General features: G+C 41.4%; 1 protein-coding gene across 1 annotated transcript in view; it reads left to right on the forward strand.

Moving 5' to 3' along the window:
• Positions 1–15,504, forward strand: part of TRPM1 (transient receptor potential cation channel subfamily M member 1) — a 111,813-nt gene extending 96,309 nt beyond the window's left edge. Inside the window, 2 exon segments of the mRNA XM_068544150.1 lie at positions 14,243–15,419; positions 15,421–15,504. Coding sequence (XP_068400251.1) covers positions 14,243–15,419; positions 15,421–15,504 — 1,261 coding nt within the window.
• The last annotated feature ends 4,561 nt before the right edge of the window (positions 15,505–20,065 follow it).

Genomic DNA, 20,065 nt, shown 5'->3' on the forward strand with positions numbered 1-20,065 from the left:
CAAACCAAAACAAACAAAACCCTGATGGTTCTTGCCCACCCCCAAAGTGGGCGCTTTTACAATACAATACATGGAGAGAACCTTCAGGTGCAGGGCTGTGTAACTGCTGGGGACGTTTCTCCACGCCCTTGACATATGTTGTTGCCTTGGCCAAGTGTGGTCTGCCCCGGCTTGACCTCCTGATCCTGACTTGTGCTCTCCTTGCTCCTTCCCAACACCTTTCCAACCTCACGGAGCAGAGGTACAGGAGGGGCAGAGGCGTCTGTCTTGGGTACCCAGCAAGATCAGTATCATGAAGATGTCAGTGCTTACTACGTGGGGAATGGACTGCTTGCCTGTATGGGGCAGTGAGTAAATGAGCAGAGGAGGGCAGGTCAGGGAGGAACTGAAAGGGTGATGTGTTCCATACTTTATAGTATTGCTTTTCCTGCGGCTGCAAACTGCAGAGCAACCAGCAAAGGTAGACGGGAACGATCAACCCGCACTAGAGACATTTTTTGAATCATAATTTTTGAGAACCTTGATCACTTCATAAAAGCAACTGAAGCTTGTTAAAGAGCATGAGAGTTGATAAAACGTTGTTCCAAAGAGTTTAATCAACAATGCATGTAGGGCTTCCCTGGTGGTGCAGTGGTTGAGAATCCGCCTGCCAATGCAGGGGACACGGGTTCGAGCCCTGGTCTGGGAAGATCCCACATGCTGCAGAGCAACTAGGCCCGTGAGCCACAACTACTGAGCCTGCGCGTCTGGAGCCTGTGCTCCGCAACAAGAGAGGCCGCGATAGTGAGAGGCCCGCGCACCGCGATGAAGAGTGGCCCCTGCCTGCCGCAACTGGAGGAAGCCCTCGCACAGAAACGAAGACCCAACACAGCCAAAAATAAAAAATAAATTATAAAAAAAAACAATGCATGTAGAAGGATGAGTGTGGCGAGGGAGACATGCCTGAGGGGATTCCAGAGCCTCATTCTATCCTGGAGTCTTCAGCATTAAAGTTTTCTGATACCGTGTATATCGTCTGATATACGTGTGTATACTGAGAAACATAAAAACATGGTAGGACTTCAAGAGACTATTTCAGCACATACTTCCCAATCAGGGGCCACAGCAATTATAGCAGAATTCACAGTACACCGTGAAATCTTCGTGGTGGGTGTTCAGGCCAGTGGCTCCACCTCAGCCCACAGGAGGGATTATGCCCCTGGCAGCTGCAGAGCTCTACCCCCCACCCCCCGCCCTCCTAGACCTAGTCAACTTGCAATCCTACCAGCCAGACTCGAAGGCTATCTGCACCAACCTTCGGCCTTAATAAGGTATATTTTCAATAAAACTTTGGAACACTTCTTTGTTATTTTACTGGTAATTACCAACCTTTCAAGATATAATCATGATTTCATTACGAGAAAGATAAGGTGCCCCCATCTTGATAACCTAACTTCCACTTTCTAGTTAGACATTAACTTGAATGGAATCACAGGCGTAATTTACCATGGATGGAAATGGTGTTCTCTTTCACCCTGCCTCCTCCCCTCCTCCCTTCCCAGAGCAGTGTTTTGGATTTTTACCGTTTTTGGACCAAGGCTCCAGGAATGTGGTTATCAGGTCGCTACCAAATTGCATTTTCCCCTTGGGGCTCCGAGCACACGTAAGAGGAATGAAAGTGCACGGGGCAGTAAAAACAGGCTACTTCCCGTTTGCCTTGGCTGAGCTCCCCGGGGTGACGGGAGCACATTCCTGCCCCTCCGGTTCCTTTTGTTGACTCTTTCTTGGCTGAATCATAGGTGAACGCCAGAGACAGAAAAAGGAGGTCCAGAGAAGGGGGCTTTCCTTCACCCTTAACCAGGACCACTGGGGAGCAAGAGATGGTGGGAGAATGGGAAAAATTAGTTATTTCTACCTAACTGTTGGCACCAGTGATTACTTTTTTTTTCTTTTCTTTTATTGAAGTATAGTTTATTTACAGTGTTGTGTTAGTTTCAGGTGTACAGCAAAGTGATTCAGTTATACATATACATATATCCACTCTTTTTCAGATTCTTTTCCCATATAGGTTATCACAGAATATTGAGTAGAGTTCCCTGTCCTATAAAGTAGGTCCTTGTCGGTTATCTGTTTTATATACAGTAATGTGTATATGTTAATCCCAAACTCCTAATTTATCTACTTTTTCTGTAGTCGCTTTTTTTTTAATTGAAGTATAGTTGATCTACAATGTTTCGGGTGTACAGCAAATTGGTTCTGTTATAGTGGTTCCATTTTATATATATATATATATATATATATATATATATATATATATATAAATTCTTTTTCAGATTCTTTTTCCTCATAGGTTATTACAAGATGTCGAATATAGTTCCCTGTGCTATACAGTAGGTGCTTGTCATTTATCTATTCTATACATAATAATGTGTATCTGTTAATCCCAAATATTTAATTTATCCCTCCCATCAGTGATTACTTTTAAAATCACATTTTTGAGTACTCAGATGTTTCTGCCACTTCTTTAATCTTCCTTATAGATTTGGTTGCTTTCATTTTCTGCGTCACCGTTTGCCGTCTGATGATTTTCCTGCTCTTCTCTCAGTGGGACCGGCCCAGCACTATGGGGACGGCAGGGTCTGGTTAGGGGTGAGCGTCTGTGATCAACACCGTTGGTGTCTGTCCCTTCCTGACCTCCCTGTGGTCCGGGCACCTTGCAAAACCTGGGCCAGTGATTTGCAAACGTGTTCACACCAGCAGTTTACACACTTGTCGTGCTCCTCCATGCAGGGTGCTTTGAGGGCTTAGGTTCAGGAACCAAATTCATGGCTTTCCCCTATTGCTTGGAAAGGTATATATAAAATTCTACCAAATTAACCATTTATTTTTATCATAGAATTTCAACATTTTGTAAATTCCAACATTCAGTCCCTCAAGAAGAGATGTACCATGTGACTCAGTTTTTAGCTAACACAGCGCTGGTTGCAACCGGGCATTTAACCCAAAGCCCCAGCCACCAGCCCACCCAGCTGTCTCAGGGCACCGCCCTCAGGCTTTTCCTCCCAAAACGTCCCCCCTGTGCTCCATGAATAGCACCACTGCCATCTCATTCAGCAAGACAGTCACTGGCAAAGCATTCGGAGTCCTCCCTCTTCTGCACTAACAATCCCCAAGTCGGATCACTTCCCCTCACCTATAAATCATGGTCCACCCACATCTTTCCTTCTCTACCCCCAGCACCTGAGTACCAGCCAGCATCATTTTTCACTTGGGTTCCTGCAGCTGTCCCCTCAGAAATCAGTCCTTGGAATTCAGTCCTGCTCTTTCAGTCCATTTTACACCAGAGAGACTCTAACCAACCCCCGCAGCCCCCGTCACCAGCTCGCCTGAAAAGCCCCCTCAGCGGCTCCCACCACTCCTGGGCCCGTGAGGCCCTGCTGTCTGTCCAGCCGCACCCTGGACTGTCCGCCCCTCATGCTCAGTCCTCCAGTCTTGCTGGCCCTCTTCCACCCCCTCAAAGCCACTGCTTTCTTCCTGCCGCAGGGACTTTGCACATCCTCTTCCCTCCACCTGCTCATCTTTTGGAACTCTGCCCAAATGCCAATTCCTTCTGGCAAACTTCCCTGACCGCTTCACACCTTAGTAGACTAGGTCAGGGCTCTTGGAGTCTAAGCCCCACGAAGGCAAGGACCAGGTACAAATTCCACTCACCACGTTGTTCCCAGAGCCTGCACATGGCCACGTAGCAGGAGCTCGATTTTTTGGAATGAATGAATGACTCCAAAGTTTGTCTCTTGATTTGAATGCAACTTTCTGTCCTGTCCTCCATGAGTTCCCTCCTGGAATATCAAATAGGAAACCAACGATGCTCCCTCTGGATTCAAAACTTTGGTTTTACTCTTAGGAATGAGGAACAACCTCAATATGCAAATGATTCTGGTCCCTGTAAAAGGAAGGATCCTTCAGATCAGCAAGATCAAAACAAGAGTTGGTGTTGGTACATGTTGTCTCTTTGCCCAAAGGCATAATATCAGATAAGCAAGAGGGCTGGTGCAGGGACAGCATTTACAAATAACTTCCCAGCACGAGCAAGGTAGAACTGGTCAACCTAAACATTCTATTCTCGTCTCACCAGTTTAATAACTGGTAACAAGTATCCCTATCAATTGGAGCTTGAAGCCCACCTCTGTGTCTCTCGCAAGCCCACTGTTGAACACACCTTTCTTTTTGTGCTTTGGCATCCCCATCACTTGTCCACAGGTTCCAGAGCAATTGAGTTGGAAAGAATCCTTTCTGACAAAACTTTGTTAGAGATTCAGCTTCCTTTTCTCAAACAATGAGAATTATGTAATCCAGTGTGTTTACCTTTTTTCATGGCTTCAAGGAAGCTTAGCATCAAACTTAATATTTAATTATAACAGATGTATTATTGTAGGGTTTGGGAATATGTGGTGTATATTGCTCTCCTTATCTCCTCTACTCTTTCATATCTTTTATTCCATTTACATAAATTTATTTTCTATGTCTGATATTTCAAAGTATGCAGGATATAACTCATAAATCACACATTTTAAAAGCAGTTGGTCCTATACTTAAGGAGCTATAGGTCGTAGAGTAGCCAAACCTATAATAGCAGGCTCTGATTCCCCCAAAATTCTCTGGGTTAAGTGGTTTCTTGTCATATTTGTGGATCTGGGTTAAGGTCTTGGGTTTCCTGTCGGCTTGATGGGAAATCAGCTGTTGATCTTGAGATCTTCTTTGGCGTCCTCTTCCCAAGTGACCAGGAAGAGAAGATTATGGTAAGAAAGACCCTGACAAGAAAGACAAGGAGAGAAACAAGACAGTAATTAGAAAAAGACCTGAAAGAAAGATCAGTCTTAGAAAGGAGGTGGGATTCCTCTGATGGAGAGAAGGCCATCCAAAGACACACACGTAGGGATGGAGAAGGTTGGGGAAGAGCTCACCTGAATGCCTTAATCTTATAAATTAATAAGAGTCAACGGTGCTTGGATGATGGGGGAGGGGTGGGATGAAGTGGTGGAGTTTTGACATGCCTAGTAAATGACAATCTTGTTCCTTACCTGACTCTGAAAGCCAATTCAGAGAAAGACGCAGACATCAGACAGAGGTAAAAATCTCAGCTTTATTAGTAATAAATGTTGTGCTAGAGAGTGTGGTCCAGTTCTTGCCAAATGCACACCCCAGAATTAGATGTCCCCACCCAGTCACAGGCAGCACCAGCAGCCTGCAGGCCTCCCTTCTTCCCTGCTAAGCTTACCGTTCGACCTAGACAAAGTGAGAATCCACGCTCCCTGCAGGCAGCTGGCTCCCAAAGAGAGAGAAGCATACTCATGTCCTGGTCCCCAAACTCCAGCCAGAGAATTAATTCTCTCAAGAGTAAATGAGGGACTTCCCTGGTGGCACAGTGGTTAAGAATTCGCTGTCAATGCAGGGGACACGGGTTCGAGCCCTGGTCTGGGAAAATCCCACATGCTGCAGAGCAACTAAGCCCGTGAGCCACAACTACTGAGCCCGCATGCCACAACTACTGAAGCCCGCACGCCTAGAGCCTGTGCTCCCCAGCAAGAGAGGCCACCGCAATGAGAAGCCCACGCACCGCAACAAACAGTAGCCCCCACTCACCACAACTAGAGAAAGCCTGCATGCAGCAACGAAGACCCAACCCAGCCAAAAATAAATAAATAAATTTATTTTTTAAAAAAAGAGTAAATGAAAGGCTGAATCACCCAACTGACAGAAACCCAAATGAAAAAAAAATGAAAGCAATATGAGACCGATGGGATAATATAAAACATGCCAATCTATACATAATAGGGATCCTGGAAGGAGGAGAAAGAGAAAAGGGGATTGAAAATGTATTTGAAGAAATTATGGCTGAAAACTTCCAAAACCTAAAGAAGGAAACAGATATCCAGATACAGAAAGCAAGCACAGAAGGCCCCAAACAAGATAAACCCAAACAGACCTGCACCAAGACATATTATTATAAAAATGGCAAAAGTTAAAGATAAAGAGAGGATTCTAAAGGCAGAAAGAGAAAAACAAAGAGTTAATTACAAGGGAAACCCCATAAGGCTATCAGCTTATTTCTCTGCTGAAACTGTTGCAGGCCAGAAGGGAGTGGCAAGATATATTCAAAGTCCTGAAAGGGAAAAATCTGCAACCTAGGATACTCTACCCAGCAAGATTACCAATTAGAATAGAAGGAGAGAGAAAGAATTTCTCAGACAAGCAAAAACTAAAAGAATATAGCAATGTCAAACCTGTCCTACAGGAAATATTGAAAGGTCTTCTCTAAATAGAAAAGAAGTAAGAATCTATAGGAAAGAGAAAATCACAATTAGAAAGTAAATCACTTAAGTAAGCCAGTACACAGATTAAATGAAACGCTGGAGAGAGGCCAGGAGTTTTACAGTCATGGAAAATTCCGACACGTAAGAAGAAGCAATAGGAATGGTGGAAAGGAACCCGCCCAGCAACATTGCAGACTTGAAGCCAGTAGGGAGGATTTGAGTTCACCTTGAGGGAAAATGCAGTAGGAAAGTTGTTAGCCAAGAGATTGCCTGGTGGGAACAATGGCAACCCAGCTGTGACTTTGTATTGGGCCAAGTCAGTGTGGCTCCATGGCAAGGATGCAGAAAATGAGTGATGCATGAGGCACAGCAAAAGGGAGCTTGATGGGACCTTGCGGGTACCACGGTGATGTCAGGGTTTGCAAACGGCAGCATAAACATATTACATCGGCTCCAGCCACCATTTATCCCTGCCCAGCCCTGGAGTCCTAGTCGTGATAGATGAAGGCTTAGGGATTGTCACTACTATGTTGGAAGTAAGGGAGAAACAACCCAGGATATATCAATAAGAGCTTCACTGAGTGCCTGACCCGAGTCTGGCCAGAGTAGAGAACATAGTCAGAAAAGGCTAATGATTTAGATGATCTGAATTCTAGAAACCAAGGAGGTCTGAGGTGTGGCCATGTTGGTGTGTATTAATGATGCGGCATAGAGGTAGAATCCCAGAGAGCTTAATATTCTTTCAGCGACTACTCAGACTTTTGCTTACTAAAAAGAATGAGGACAGAAGATTTAAGACTTGAGTCTTGTTCTTTGTTTAGTCTTTCACATATAAAAACTCCGAAAGTAAGCACACCCAGGTTCTACCCTGGCTGTTCTCTCTACAATTACTAAACTTAAAAGGCAGCCCCATATGAAGAAGCAGATGGAAATTAAAATAGCTGAATGTAGAATTTGGACAGGATGAGACAACTTTATGATCTATAGACCTGAAATAAAATGACAGGGTAGGAATAGTCTTAAAACTCAATATAGGCGACCATGGGATCTTGAAACATGGGTTTCGTCAAGTATGAACTGGACCTCGTTGCTCCACTAACATTATGTTTTCGTGTTAAATTTTAACTCTATCATTAAGGAAATGTTCCCATGTAATTTATGAGATGCCTGGCAGGTAAAGGGTGATCGTTGCACATGAAAAGGTGACTGTACATAAAACAAGTTTTAATAACTGGCTTACTACAGAGCTCCCAACGTCTATGTTCTGTTCTTAGGAAAGACACACAGGACTCTCACCATGAGAACGTGAATTTGGACATTATATTTAATAGATCAGAGTCTATGAAAGTCCAATAAATTTATTCCCTACATAGGCATATATTCTCTTGGAAGTCACTACAGAAGGTCCACAAATTTATAGATTGTTGTGCCTATTATTTGAATGGAATGGAAAACATTATTCACAGTGCCTTAACAAAAATGCATTTTAGTTAAACCCCTTTCAGGTTTAGTGGTATAAGATTCAAAATCAAAACCCTTAGGTACTAGATATACTGAGATACGGATAAAAAGTATTTGAAGATTGGTAACCACCCCTACTCATATGGTCACGTCATTCTATACCTGTTCAGCACCTAGAGTTCAGGGAGTACTTTCACTGAAAAGGTTTTGAAACTAAACTGAAACTGAAATCACAGCCCACAGAAAGCATCCATAAAAGATAAAAAATGATAAACTGGATTTCATCAAAATAAAAATCTTTCGCTCTACAAAAGACACTGCTATGACAATGGAAAACAAGGTACAGACTGGGAGAAAACATATGCAAATCATATATTTGCTGTAGGACTTGGGTACAGAATATCTAAAGAACTCTCAAAACAATAATAAGGGGGAAATGACCCAATGAAAAATGGGCCAAAGATTAGAAGAGACACACCGGGGAAAACATAAGTTTGGCAAATAAGTACATGAATCAATGTTCAACATTATTAGTTATTAGTAAAATGCAAGTTAAAACTACGATGAGATACTTCTACACACATATTACAGTAGCTAAAATTTTTAAATATCAGTAATACCAAGTGCCAAAAAGGACGCTGAGTACCTGCTGGTACACATATACTGCTCGTGGGAATATAAAATTCTGAAAAATGGTCTGGTAGTTTCTTTTTTTTTTTTATTGAAGTCTAGTTGATTTACAATGTTGTGTTAATTTCTGTACAGCAAAGAGGCTCAGATATATATATATATATATATATATATATATATATATATATATATATATATATATATATATATATATATATATATATATACACATTCTTTTTTTATATTCTTTTCCATTATGGTTTATCTCAGGATATTGAATATAGTTCCCTGCACTATACAGTAAGACCTTGGTGCTTATCCATTCTGTATGTAATATTATAGTTTGCATCTGCTAATCCCAAACTCCCAATCCATCCCTCCCCCACACCCTCCGCTTTGGCAACTACAAGTCTGTTTTCTATGTCTGTGAGTCTGTTTCTGTTTCATAGATAGGTTCATTTGTGTCATATTTTAGATTCCACATATAAGTGATATCATGTGATATTTGTCTTTCTCTGTCAGATGTACTTCGCTTAGTATCATAATCTCTAGGTCCATCCATGTTGCTGCAAATGGCATGATTTCATTCTTTTTATGGCTGAGTAATATTCCATTGTATATATGTACCACATCTTCTTTATCCATTCATCTGTCGATGGACACTTAGGCTGCTTCCACGTCTTGGCTATTGTGAATAGTGCTGCTATGAACACTGGGGTGCGTGTATCCTTTTGAATTATATTTTTCTCCAGATATATGCTTAGGAGTGGGATGCTGGATCATATGGCAACTTTATTTTTAGTTTTTTAAGGAACCTCCACACTGTTCTCCATAGTGGCTGCACCAGTTTATATTCCCACCAACAGTGCAGGAGGGTTTCCTTTTCTCCACACCCTCTCCAGCATTTATTTGGCAGTTTCTTATAAAGTTAAACACACACTCATCATATGAACCACTCCTAGGTATTTATCCCAGAGACATGAAAACTTATTGGTTCAGCCACTCTGGGAATCAGTATGGAGTTTCCTCAAAAAATTAAAGATAGAGCTACTCTACAATCTAGCAATCCCACTTCTGGGTATTTATCCAAAGGAAATGAAAACAGGTTACCAAAGAGACATATGCACCCCATGTTTATTGCAGCATTATTCACAAGAGCCAAGATATAGAAACAACCTAAGTGTTCGTCCATATCATGTAATACTACTCAGCAATGAAAAGGAACAAACAGCACATGCAACAACTTGCATGAATGTCAAAGACACTATGCAGAAAGAAGCCAGTCTCGAAAAGTTACCTACTGTATGATTCTCTTTATTTGACATTCTCAGAAAGATAAAACTATAGGGATGAAGAACTGATCAGTGGTTGCTAGGATTAAGGGGAGGGGAGGGTGTGATGACAAAGATTTAGCACGAGGGAGTTTTGGGGGATGGGAGAATTACTCTGGATCCTGATCATGACATTGGTCATAGAAATTTATATGTGTTAGTATCCATAGAACTGTACACCAAAAGAAAAAATAGTCAATTTACTGTATGACAGTTTTAAAAAGAAAACATGACGTTAGAAATATGACATATTAGAAATATGTCATTTAGAGGAAATCAACTTTACTTAATGGGAAAGCCAAACAAATCGCTTTGGACCTAGAACAGTTTTTTGTTCTGTGCTGAAAAAATATTTCATTCTGTGCCTAAAGGAAAGCAGAATTAAGATGTCCACGTTAGGGACTTCCCTGGTGGCGCAGTGGTTAAGTATCCACCTGCCAATGCAGGGGACACGGGTTTGAGCCCTGGTCTGGGAAGATCCCACATGCCGTGGAGCAACTAAGCCCATGCACCACAACTACTGAGCCTGTGCTCTAGAGCCCATGAGCCACAACTACTGAAGCCCGCGAGCCACAACCATTGAAGCCCACACACCTAGAGCCTGTGCTCTGCAACAAGAGAAGCCACTGCAATGAGAAGCCCGCGCACCACAACGAAGAGTAGCCCCCGCCCACCGCAACTACAGAAAGCCCGTGAGCAGCAACGATGACCCAATGCAGCCAAAAATAAAAAATAAATTTATAAAAAAAAAAAAAGGTGTCACAAGTTAGGAAAGCTCATATCTCACTATGAGCTCTGTCGTAAATGATAAATTTCTCTTATATGTTTTCCTGCCATTCAGTGTGTCAACAGATATGGGGCGCTTGTCAAATTGTTTCCTACAGAGCCTCTCTTTCCCCATCTGAAATGGAAATCTCTCCTTGGATTTCCATCTACGGATGTCATGTCAAGGTTTGTGAAACATGTTTAAGTCATTGTGGGAAGTCACAGAACAAGGCTGACATGGGAGATAGTTCCTCATGCATCCTTTTTGTTAATCATTCCAGATCGACATGAACTTCACCTCGGTTTTTTTTTTTTTTCTTTCTTCTTTCACACATACTCTAAAAACTCAATACGACTTCCCTTGATTTGGCATAGCCGTCTAAAATGTGCTGTCTCCACCTCGTTGCTGTTTACGACGAGCCTGAAATAGCAACTGACAATTTTTCTTAACCTAAACCACATCGTGAAGCTTTGTTTCTTCCACAGCTTCAAACTAAGGGGGTGGCAGTAGGGATGGGACATTTACGGGACACCTAAAGAGGGGTCCTACACGGAGCTTGAAAACCTATTCAACACAGCGGGGAGGGAGGTTAGGGAGGTGTAAAGGAGACAGAATCAGGTGAGTTTGAGGTTTCCTTTTTCTGTGTGAGTGGCCAGCAATGCTGTTATCTGGATTAGGTCACACAGGGAAAAAAATAGGCAGAGAATTATAAAAGATTTGAGAGGAAAGATATGTATCTATATTTTACCAGCTTATTTATTTTTAAAAGTTTGCACAGCTGCTTTAATCTCTAAACGTTGTGTTTGTTAAAGGATTTCAAGTTTGTTCCAGAGGCAATGCAGTTTTTAACACAAAAGGAATGAATCCTTGGGGCAGTAGATTTGAAGTGAGCAAGGAGACATGACATTTAACAGAGAAAACCAAGTTGGACTTGAAGTCCTGGAAAATTAATAGTGTAAAGTTCTTCTGATGGTCCCTGAAATGCAGGAGGACAGGGAACACTTAGAACCTGTTGTCGGGTTCCCTATGGTAGGGAAGCTTTTTTTTTTTTTTAATTTATTGAAGTATAGTTAATTTACAAACTAACATAATGTTGTGTTGGTTTCAGGTGTATAGCAAAGTGGTTCAGTTATACATACACACATATATATATATATTTTTTTTTTCCCTTGTAGCTTATTACAAAATATTGAGTAGTGTTCCCTGTGCTATACAGTAGGTCCATGTTGATTATCTATTTTAAATACAGTAGTGTGTATCTGTTAATCCCAGTAGGGAAGTTTTTAAAGAAGGAAGTCACGTCTCCTCATACATGGTGAATTTGGTGAAGTTGGTCCTCCTGGTGGCAAACTTCCAGGAAGCCAGACCCTTCCTGCTCAGATGATGTGGTTTCCTAAGGGACATAAAAATAGTCCTCTCCCCATGAAAAGGGTTAAGAATGGAAGCCAAGGACCCTCCCACACAACAGAGCGCAGCTGTCAATGTGGCCAACAGAAGTAGAACATGAGCAAAAGCAGTTCTGGGAGAATGTAGGACAAGGTAGCTGCAAGAGCAGCAGAGTGGGGAGAGCACAGGAGATGCAGTCGGGCAGAGGGCAGAAACAGTGCAAGAAGAGCGGCAGGTAATCAGGAAGTGGAGGAGAGGAAAGCGAGCGCAGGTGAGGGAATTTAGAAGGATATGCAGAGAGGGTAGCAAAGCCATATTAGACACAGACTCGAAGCAAACTGGGTGACCCTAAAGTCTGCCTATACATTTCCACAGAAAGATAAAAGGTGGGCAAGAATCAACGGATAACAAAAGTACAAAGTGTTTGCCTTCACCCACGGGTGAACTTGTGATCAGACCACCACACTGTCGGGTGTAGAGGGTCCAGTGGCTCTCAGTGGGAGCCAGGATCCCCTCTGCCTGGCTACCCCAGGACAAATTCAACTTTTAGAAGGTAGTCCCAGGTCCTGGGCATAACTCGCTGCCTTTTAGAGTTAAATTTCATAAGCCGATGGAAAGAATTTGTACTGTATGTATTCCTGAAATATAAAATATAGCCTACACCAGCAGGTTTTAGTTCGGGCAACATTATGGTTTCATAGGCTATTGCCTGATCTTCTAGGAGTTAAAAAAACCTAACCGCAGATACTTATAATCTGCCATGATCTTTCTTTCTTACAACCCCATAGGGAATACCAATTATTAAATATAGCAAACAATTTAAAGTTACTGGTATTCTTCAGATGATTAAATGACCTCTTGTCCCTGAAGTAAACCATCTGATAATCTGAACTTAATTTTTTGTCTTTTTTAAAATTTATTTCATTGAAGTATAGTTGATTTACAATGTTGCGTTAATTTCTTCATACAGCAAATTGATTCAGTTATACGTATATATATATTCTTTTCCATTATGGTTTATCCAGGATATTGGATGTAGTTCCCTGTGCTATACAGTAGGACCTTGTTGTTTATCCATCCTATGTATAATAGTTTGCATCTGCTAATCCCAAACTCCCAATCCATCCCTCCCCCACCCTCCCTCCCTTTTGGCAACCACAAGTCTGTTCTCTATGTCTGTTGGTCTGCTTCTCTTTCATAGATAAATTCATTTGTGTCATAATTAGATTCCACATATAAGTGATATCATATGGTATTTGTCTTTTTCAGTCTGATTTACTTAGCTTAGTATGATATTCTGTAGATCCCTCCATGTTGCTGTAAATGGCCTTATTTCATTCTTTTTATGGCTGAGTAATATTCCATTGTGTATATATACACCACATCTTCTTTATCCATTCCTCTGTTGATGGACATTTAGGTTGCTTCCATGTCTTGGCTATTGTGAATAGTGCTGCTGTGAACATAGGGGTCTTTTCAAATTATAGTTTTCTCTGGATATATGCCCAGGAGTGGGATTGCTAGATCATATGGCAACTCTACTTTTCGTTTTTTGAGGACCCTCCATACTGTTCTCCATAGTGGCTGCACCAATTTACATTCCCACCAACAGTGTAGGAGGGTTCCCTTTTCTCCACACCCTCTCCAGCATTAATTGTTTGTAGATGTTTTGATGATAGGCATTCTGACCAGCATGAGATGCTATCTCATTATAGTTTTGATTTTTGCATTTCTCTAATAATTAGCAATGAATCTGAACTTAATTATTAACAATTCATTTTCCGAACTCCCTGAACTTCAAATAAGGATGTTATTGTATTTAGTTTGTCATGATAACCATTCACTGCTGACAGCTATACTCAAAACTCAAAAACCTAAGTGCTAGTGTCTCCCTTTATCATCAGAGGCAATGTGATGTACCAGGTGAGAGACCAGAGCTGGTGCCCATCCATGCTGGTGCCATACTGTTTGCCAGCTGTGCGTCCGTAGGCAAATTACTTACCCCTCTCCATGACTTGATTATCTCGTCAAGGGATGGTGATAATAGTGCCTTCTTCATAGGGCTGTTGTGAGAGTTAAACAAGCCTAGAATAGGACCTCGGTGAGTACGTATTGATGAATACATAAGGCATTTAGAGCAATGAACGGTAAATAGCACCATATGCGTTAACCATATTTCTATTATTTTCTGATGCTCCTCACTGTAATTTTCAGTAGTTATATTAGGAGAGTGTGAAGTTTAAAAATATGCCCCAAGCAGCCCATGATTCCCAAAAGCCTGCAAAATCATACAGCAACAATAACATTATATTTTTGGTTTTAATCCTTAGTTCATCACAGTGTAATAAACCTATCCCTTTGTATGTATCCGCCAGAGTTGAAAATATGTCCATGAGGTTGGAAGAAATCAACGAAAGAGAAAACTTTATGAAAACTTCCCTACAGACTGTTGACCTTCGCCTTTCCCAACTGGAAGAACTATCTAGCAGAATGGTGAATGCGCTGGAAAACCTCGCAGGAATGGACAAGTCCGACCTGATGCAGACCCGGTCCCGGGCTTCTTCTGAATGCGATGCAACGTACCTTCTAAGGCAAAGCAGCATCAACAGTGCCGATGGCTACAGCATGTACAGGTATCTTTTCAACGGGGAGGGGTTGTTGTATGAGGATACTTCCCTCCGCATGCCACCAGGGACGGGGTTCAGGAAAAAAGTCGGTTCCTTCCGTGTGAAGGAAGAGAAGGACCAAAGAACGCACCTGGTCCCAGAGCGTCGGGGCAGCCTTCGCCTGCCACCCAGCACGAGCACGCCAGCATCCCCAGACGGCGATCGACTTGCATCAGACAACGTGAAGAGCACCTCAGAGCCGAAATTAGGTCCAGATGTTGGGATTTCAGCTGAAGATGATGAAAGGCAGGCAGACTCTAAGAGAGGAGAAACGAGCTCCCCAAGCTTCAGTCAAACAGATGTTACGCACAGACAGAACAAGTCGGATTTTCAAAGCACTCAGCTAACAGTGGAAACAACGGAGATAGAAGGCACCATTTCTTATCCCCTGGAAGAAACAAAAGTGACTCGTTATTACCCTGATGAGACGTTCAGTGCTTGTAAAGCAATGAAGTCCAGAAGCTTTGCATATTCCCGGGGAAGAAAGCTGGTCGGCGGGGTTAACAAGTCGAGTGCAGCTGGGGACCAAACATGCCTCTCCACGGTTCAGCAATGGACCACAGAATGGAGGTATCAAGTTCAAAAGATTATGCGTTCTCGGAGCATGGATATCCCTTCCTTTGGGTCTGAAATGGCAGTGCAGGCCGAGCATCAGGGGCATTTCACAGACACCAAAGATGAAAACTGTGTTTCTGAAACAGGCCCTCAGATGGCCCGTCTGTCACTAGCTGTTACTGACAGAACTGACAAGGAAAACTTGCTGTCTGTGAAAACACACCAAACTTTGGGATTCCCATCTTGAAGGTCACAAAGTTTACACGGCCATCCTAGGCCTGCTAAAGCCACTCAGGGCACCTTAGACAGATCTGGACACGCCGGCAGTGTTAAGTAACTTAGCAGTTGTGTCCAGAGTTACAGCGGAAGAGCTGAAAGTTAAGCGAGAGAAAAATCCCTCCGAAACTGCATGCTAATGAGTTTTGTTTCTTTGATCTTTAAATCAGAACAACTGATGAGCCCCATCTTGGTCATCTAAACATCATCCACTTCTGAAATCGTTTTCATTAGAAACATTTGACAGTTTGGACTTATTTACAATTCAGACTTTAATTTTAGTGCATTGCAATTTAAACTGTAATGCACTAAACTTAAAGTAATGTTTTGTTGGCATATGTTAGTAAACTTAGTTTTTTTAGTTGGCGTGGGATCAATGAAAGTGATAATGCTCCGGTCATGATAAATTGCTTCATCAATATACAGGATCCCACGATCTCTTTATTTCTCGGGGCAACCAAATAGCCGAGGAAATGCCTTTGGGTGCCGCCAGTAGATTACTTAAGGGAGTAAGCAACCACGTAAGAAAGGGAAATGAAAGACAAAGCAAACATGAAAACAAAAAAAGGAGGGGTGGGGGAAAAGGACAGTACAACTATGAGGTGCAAGAAGTGAGAATTGGAAAGGGGAAGTAAACATGATATGTTCTTTTGGGTTTCTTTTTAGTTTATGGTTTAATGCTTTATGTTTTAAAATTACACGATGGAAAAAACAAAGGCCACGATTGTATCAGAGGTCACACTGTAATAGGGTAGGGTGACCAAGAGTTTTGTTGACGTGTAAAAATAAAGTATCCCATGTGAACTTTCCTGTTGTCATCTAGTCCTTGATGGCAAACACAAATTAATTGTACTTCCGTCTACACGATGGTAGACATTTACTTTCCACAAGTAAAGCTGTGGCTAAAACCTAAAGGATACATACGTGTTCAAGGTGGGAATTCTCAAGAACTACAAAGATGATTCATGGCTGAAAACACAAGGTGTACTTCAACTTGTAAGTTCAAAGACACAGCATCGCCATAAACTGGCAAGGGGCAGGGGGAGGAGAGAGAGAGAGAGAGAGATTAATTCACTGCAGTTATGCCAAAGGTACTAATCAGAGACCTCAGGAGACTTGAGAGTTTAATAGCCAGATGAGAATCCCTGAACTGAGCTTGATTCGAGACTATTTAATCAATCCTGCTACCTGTGTTATTTGACCCAAGGATAAACCCATTCCATTTGACCTCATTCCTAAATCTCTGCTTTGGGTGCCAAGAAAACTTGCAGCCCTTCGCCACAACCTAAAGAAAGGTTTCTCAGAACAATCTGGAGAACCTCTGACAGCTCGGGAGAGCAGGTCTGAAGAAGGCAAAGCTTTTGTTTGGAATTCTCCACCTGTCCGCTCATTACACAGACCCCTTTTCTAGGTCACTCCCACCTTGCCTCAGGTGTGGGGCCTGAGTTTATTCCCAGAAGTCTCACTGAGTCTCCTGTAGAAGTGTTGGCGGAAAGGGATGTGGTTTTTTTTTCTTAAGGTATTTATCTTACAGACCCAGAATGTGTACATTCTAATGGTGAAATTTCAGAACCTATGGCAGGGACTTTTCTTGCACACCCTGAATCATACAATATAGCTATTTATGTGCTCTACCAACTCCGTTCGACTCAAATATTAAGGGCCTATTGTGCAGGGCACTAAGCCAGACTGCTTGTTATTATATTGCTATTATTCCAATGTCATTCCAATTTTGCTAAATATGGGAAACTGAATATTAAGAACTAATATCCAATCTGATCAAATCTAGCAGTATCTAATACATTAAAATAGAAACACTGCACATGTTCAAAGCACTTAGCATAGACTGTTGGTGGGAATATAAAATGGTGCAGCCACTATGGAGAACAGTATGGAGATTCCTTCCTGGGCATATATCCAGAGAAAACCATAATTCGAAAAGATACACGCACCCCAGTGTTCATAACAGCACTATTTACAATAGCCAAGACATGGACGTAACCTAAATGTCCATCGATAGAGAAATGGATAAAGAAGATGTGGTATATTTATACAATGGAATATTACTCAACCATAAGAAAGAATGAAATAATTCCATTTTCAGCAACATGGATAGACCTAGAGATTATCATACTAAGTGAAGTAAGTTAGACAGACAAAGACAAATACCATATGATATCACTTATATGTAGAATCTAAAAAAATGATACAAATGAACTTATTTACAAAACAGAAATAGACTCACAGACATTGAAAACAAACTTACGGAAGCCAAAGGGGCTGGAGGGATAAATTTGGAATTTGGGATTAAGAGATACACACTACTGTATATAAAATAAACAACAAAGACTTACCGTATAGCACAGGGAACCATACTTAATATCTTGTAATAACCTATAATGGAAAAGAATCTGAAAAAAATAGATGTATATACGTATAACCGAATCACTTTGCCGTTCATCTGAAATGTAAGCCAAATATACTTCAACAAAAAAAATAAAAATTATTAAAAAATCATTTCGCATAGAACTGTCTTAGTAAATTAGAACTATATTTCTGTTCTACGTGAAACCTAATAAGAAACATAAGAGGGCTTTTATTCTTATATCCCATAAACTCTGTCACACTCATAAATGAGTTATGATGTGATATTTGATATAAAGTTAAAAAACTCATTTTTAAATTTCTATCAAGGGGAATTAAGAATTGAACTATCAAAAGACCTCATTATAAGTGACTCTCTCCTTTGAGACTGTATGATTGCCTACTTTCTGTACATACAACTGCATCACCACGAGGCTTCTACAGGTTTCCATAATTTAGGTTTCAAAATTTAAAAATTAAACGTTAATGTTGTCATATAGTTATTCCATATCAAAAATGCATTTTACTGGATATAAATTGGAAATAAAGAGAAATGAAATTATTGTCTTACTATCTCCTACATAAAAAAGCAGACAATCTTAAAGATAATTTTTATTACAAAAGATACTGAAAATCACACAAAACAAATGTATGTCTTAATTATTGTCAGATGGACATCCTTTATAACCACTGCCCATTTTCATAGAATTTGCCACCCACCCCAGAAGTTCCAAAAGTTCCTGTGTCAACCACCTTCCTCCCCACAAAAACAACCACTCTCCTTTTATAGTAACCACTTCCTTGCTGTAAAACAATGACTCCAAAACTGGGTGGCTTGAAACACCTATTTTATTATGCTCATGGATCCTGTGGGTCAGGAATTCAGACAAGGCATAGCAGGAATGCCCCTGATTTGTAGTGTCTGCTGATTTCCATGGTGTAACTATTCCTACCCTGGCCAACATCAAGCTACTCGTGTGACATCACTGAATGTGGGTTTGGGGAAAAATGCTAACAATTTGCTGCTGTGAGCCAGTACAAACTGGCTACAGCGCATCAGTGTCTCTGCTCCACGGTGTCTGAGCTGGGAAGACTCAGTGTCTGGAGGCTGGAATCATCCAGAAACACCTTCCCTCACAGGTCTGGGAGTTGATCCTGGGTGTCTGCGGGGATCTAAATCTCAGCTAGAGTCCATCCACCAGAGCGCCTGTGCATCGCCTTTCCGTGCACCCTGGGCTTCCTCACAGTATGGCAGCCTCATAGGAATCAGGTCAGGGTTCCAAAAGTGAATGTCCCAGTGAACAAGAAGGGAGATATTGTTTTTTATGACCTCGCTTCCACTGCATTCTCTTGGTCACAGGTGAGTCAGTAAGGCCAGCCCAGACTCAAGGAAGAGGGTCATATTTGGGAGGCGTGTTGAAAATTTTGCAGACATGCTTTAAAAGCCCCACACTTGCATTTCATTATAGCTTTATCACCTGAATGTTCCTTAGCACTATAGTTAAGCACCCCTCTTTTTTGTTTTTTAATTTGCTGATTCCCCTTCTATCCCTTTCTCCTTCTTATAGTTCATCTGTTGAAGAACGTGGGTCATTTGACTTGCAAAGCTTCCCACAGCCTAAATTTTACTGGTTGAACAGTCATATGCAGTTAGATGTGTTCCACTCTGCCTGCAAGTTGGCAGGAGAATTCAGAGGCTTGTTCAGGCTTAGGTTCGATCCTGATGGCAAGGCTACTTGGGTGTTGTTGCTTCTTTCATCATGAGGCACATCTATGTCTACTTGCCTCTCTTTTTGTGATGTCAGTAGCTGTTCATACTCAATATCTGGATCCCTTCATTCATAGGAGGTTGAAAATTGTAATACTCAAATCCTATTATTTCTTTTTCTTTTATTATTTAGAATACTTTTATAAAGAGATGATTCCTTTCACTTACTATTTGATTACACAGTGGTATAGTTCATACTGCACAGCAGGAATAATGATTGACTTTTCCCATTTATTTGCCAGTTTTCAAGATAATGAATTGGCTTTTATCATCTTCCAAAGGTGACTGAGAGATTTTTAAATATATATACACACCATTATGATCGCATGAATTTAAACATGTGATATGTTTCAATCCATTGCAATTATTATCCTTTTACATTTTCTTTCCTCGAGTACCTTAAATATGTTACTCCATTTTCTTTTTTTTTTTTTTTTTTCCGGCCACGCTGCACAGCTTGTGGGATCTTAGCTCCCCAACTAAGGATCGAACTCAGGCCCCTGGCAGTGAGAGCACCGAGCCCTTACCACTGGACTGCCAGGGAATTCCTGTTACTCCATTTTCTTCTG

This window comes from Eschrichtius robustus, chromosome 1 (assembly GCF_028021215.1).
Source record: "Eschrichtius robustus isolate mEscRob2 chromosome 1, mEscRob2.pri, whole genome shotgun sequence".
Classification (NCBI taxonomy): domain Eukaryota; kingdom Metazoa; phylum Chordata; class Mammalia; order Artiodactyla; family Eschrichtiidae; genus Eschrichtius; species Eschrichtius robustus.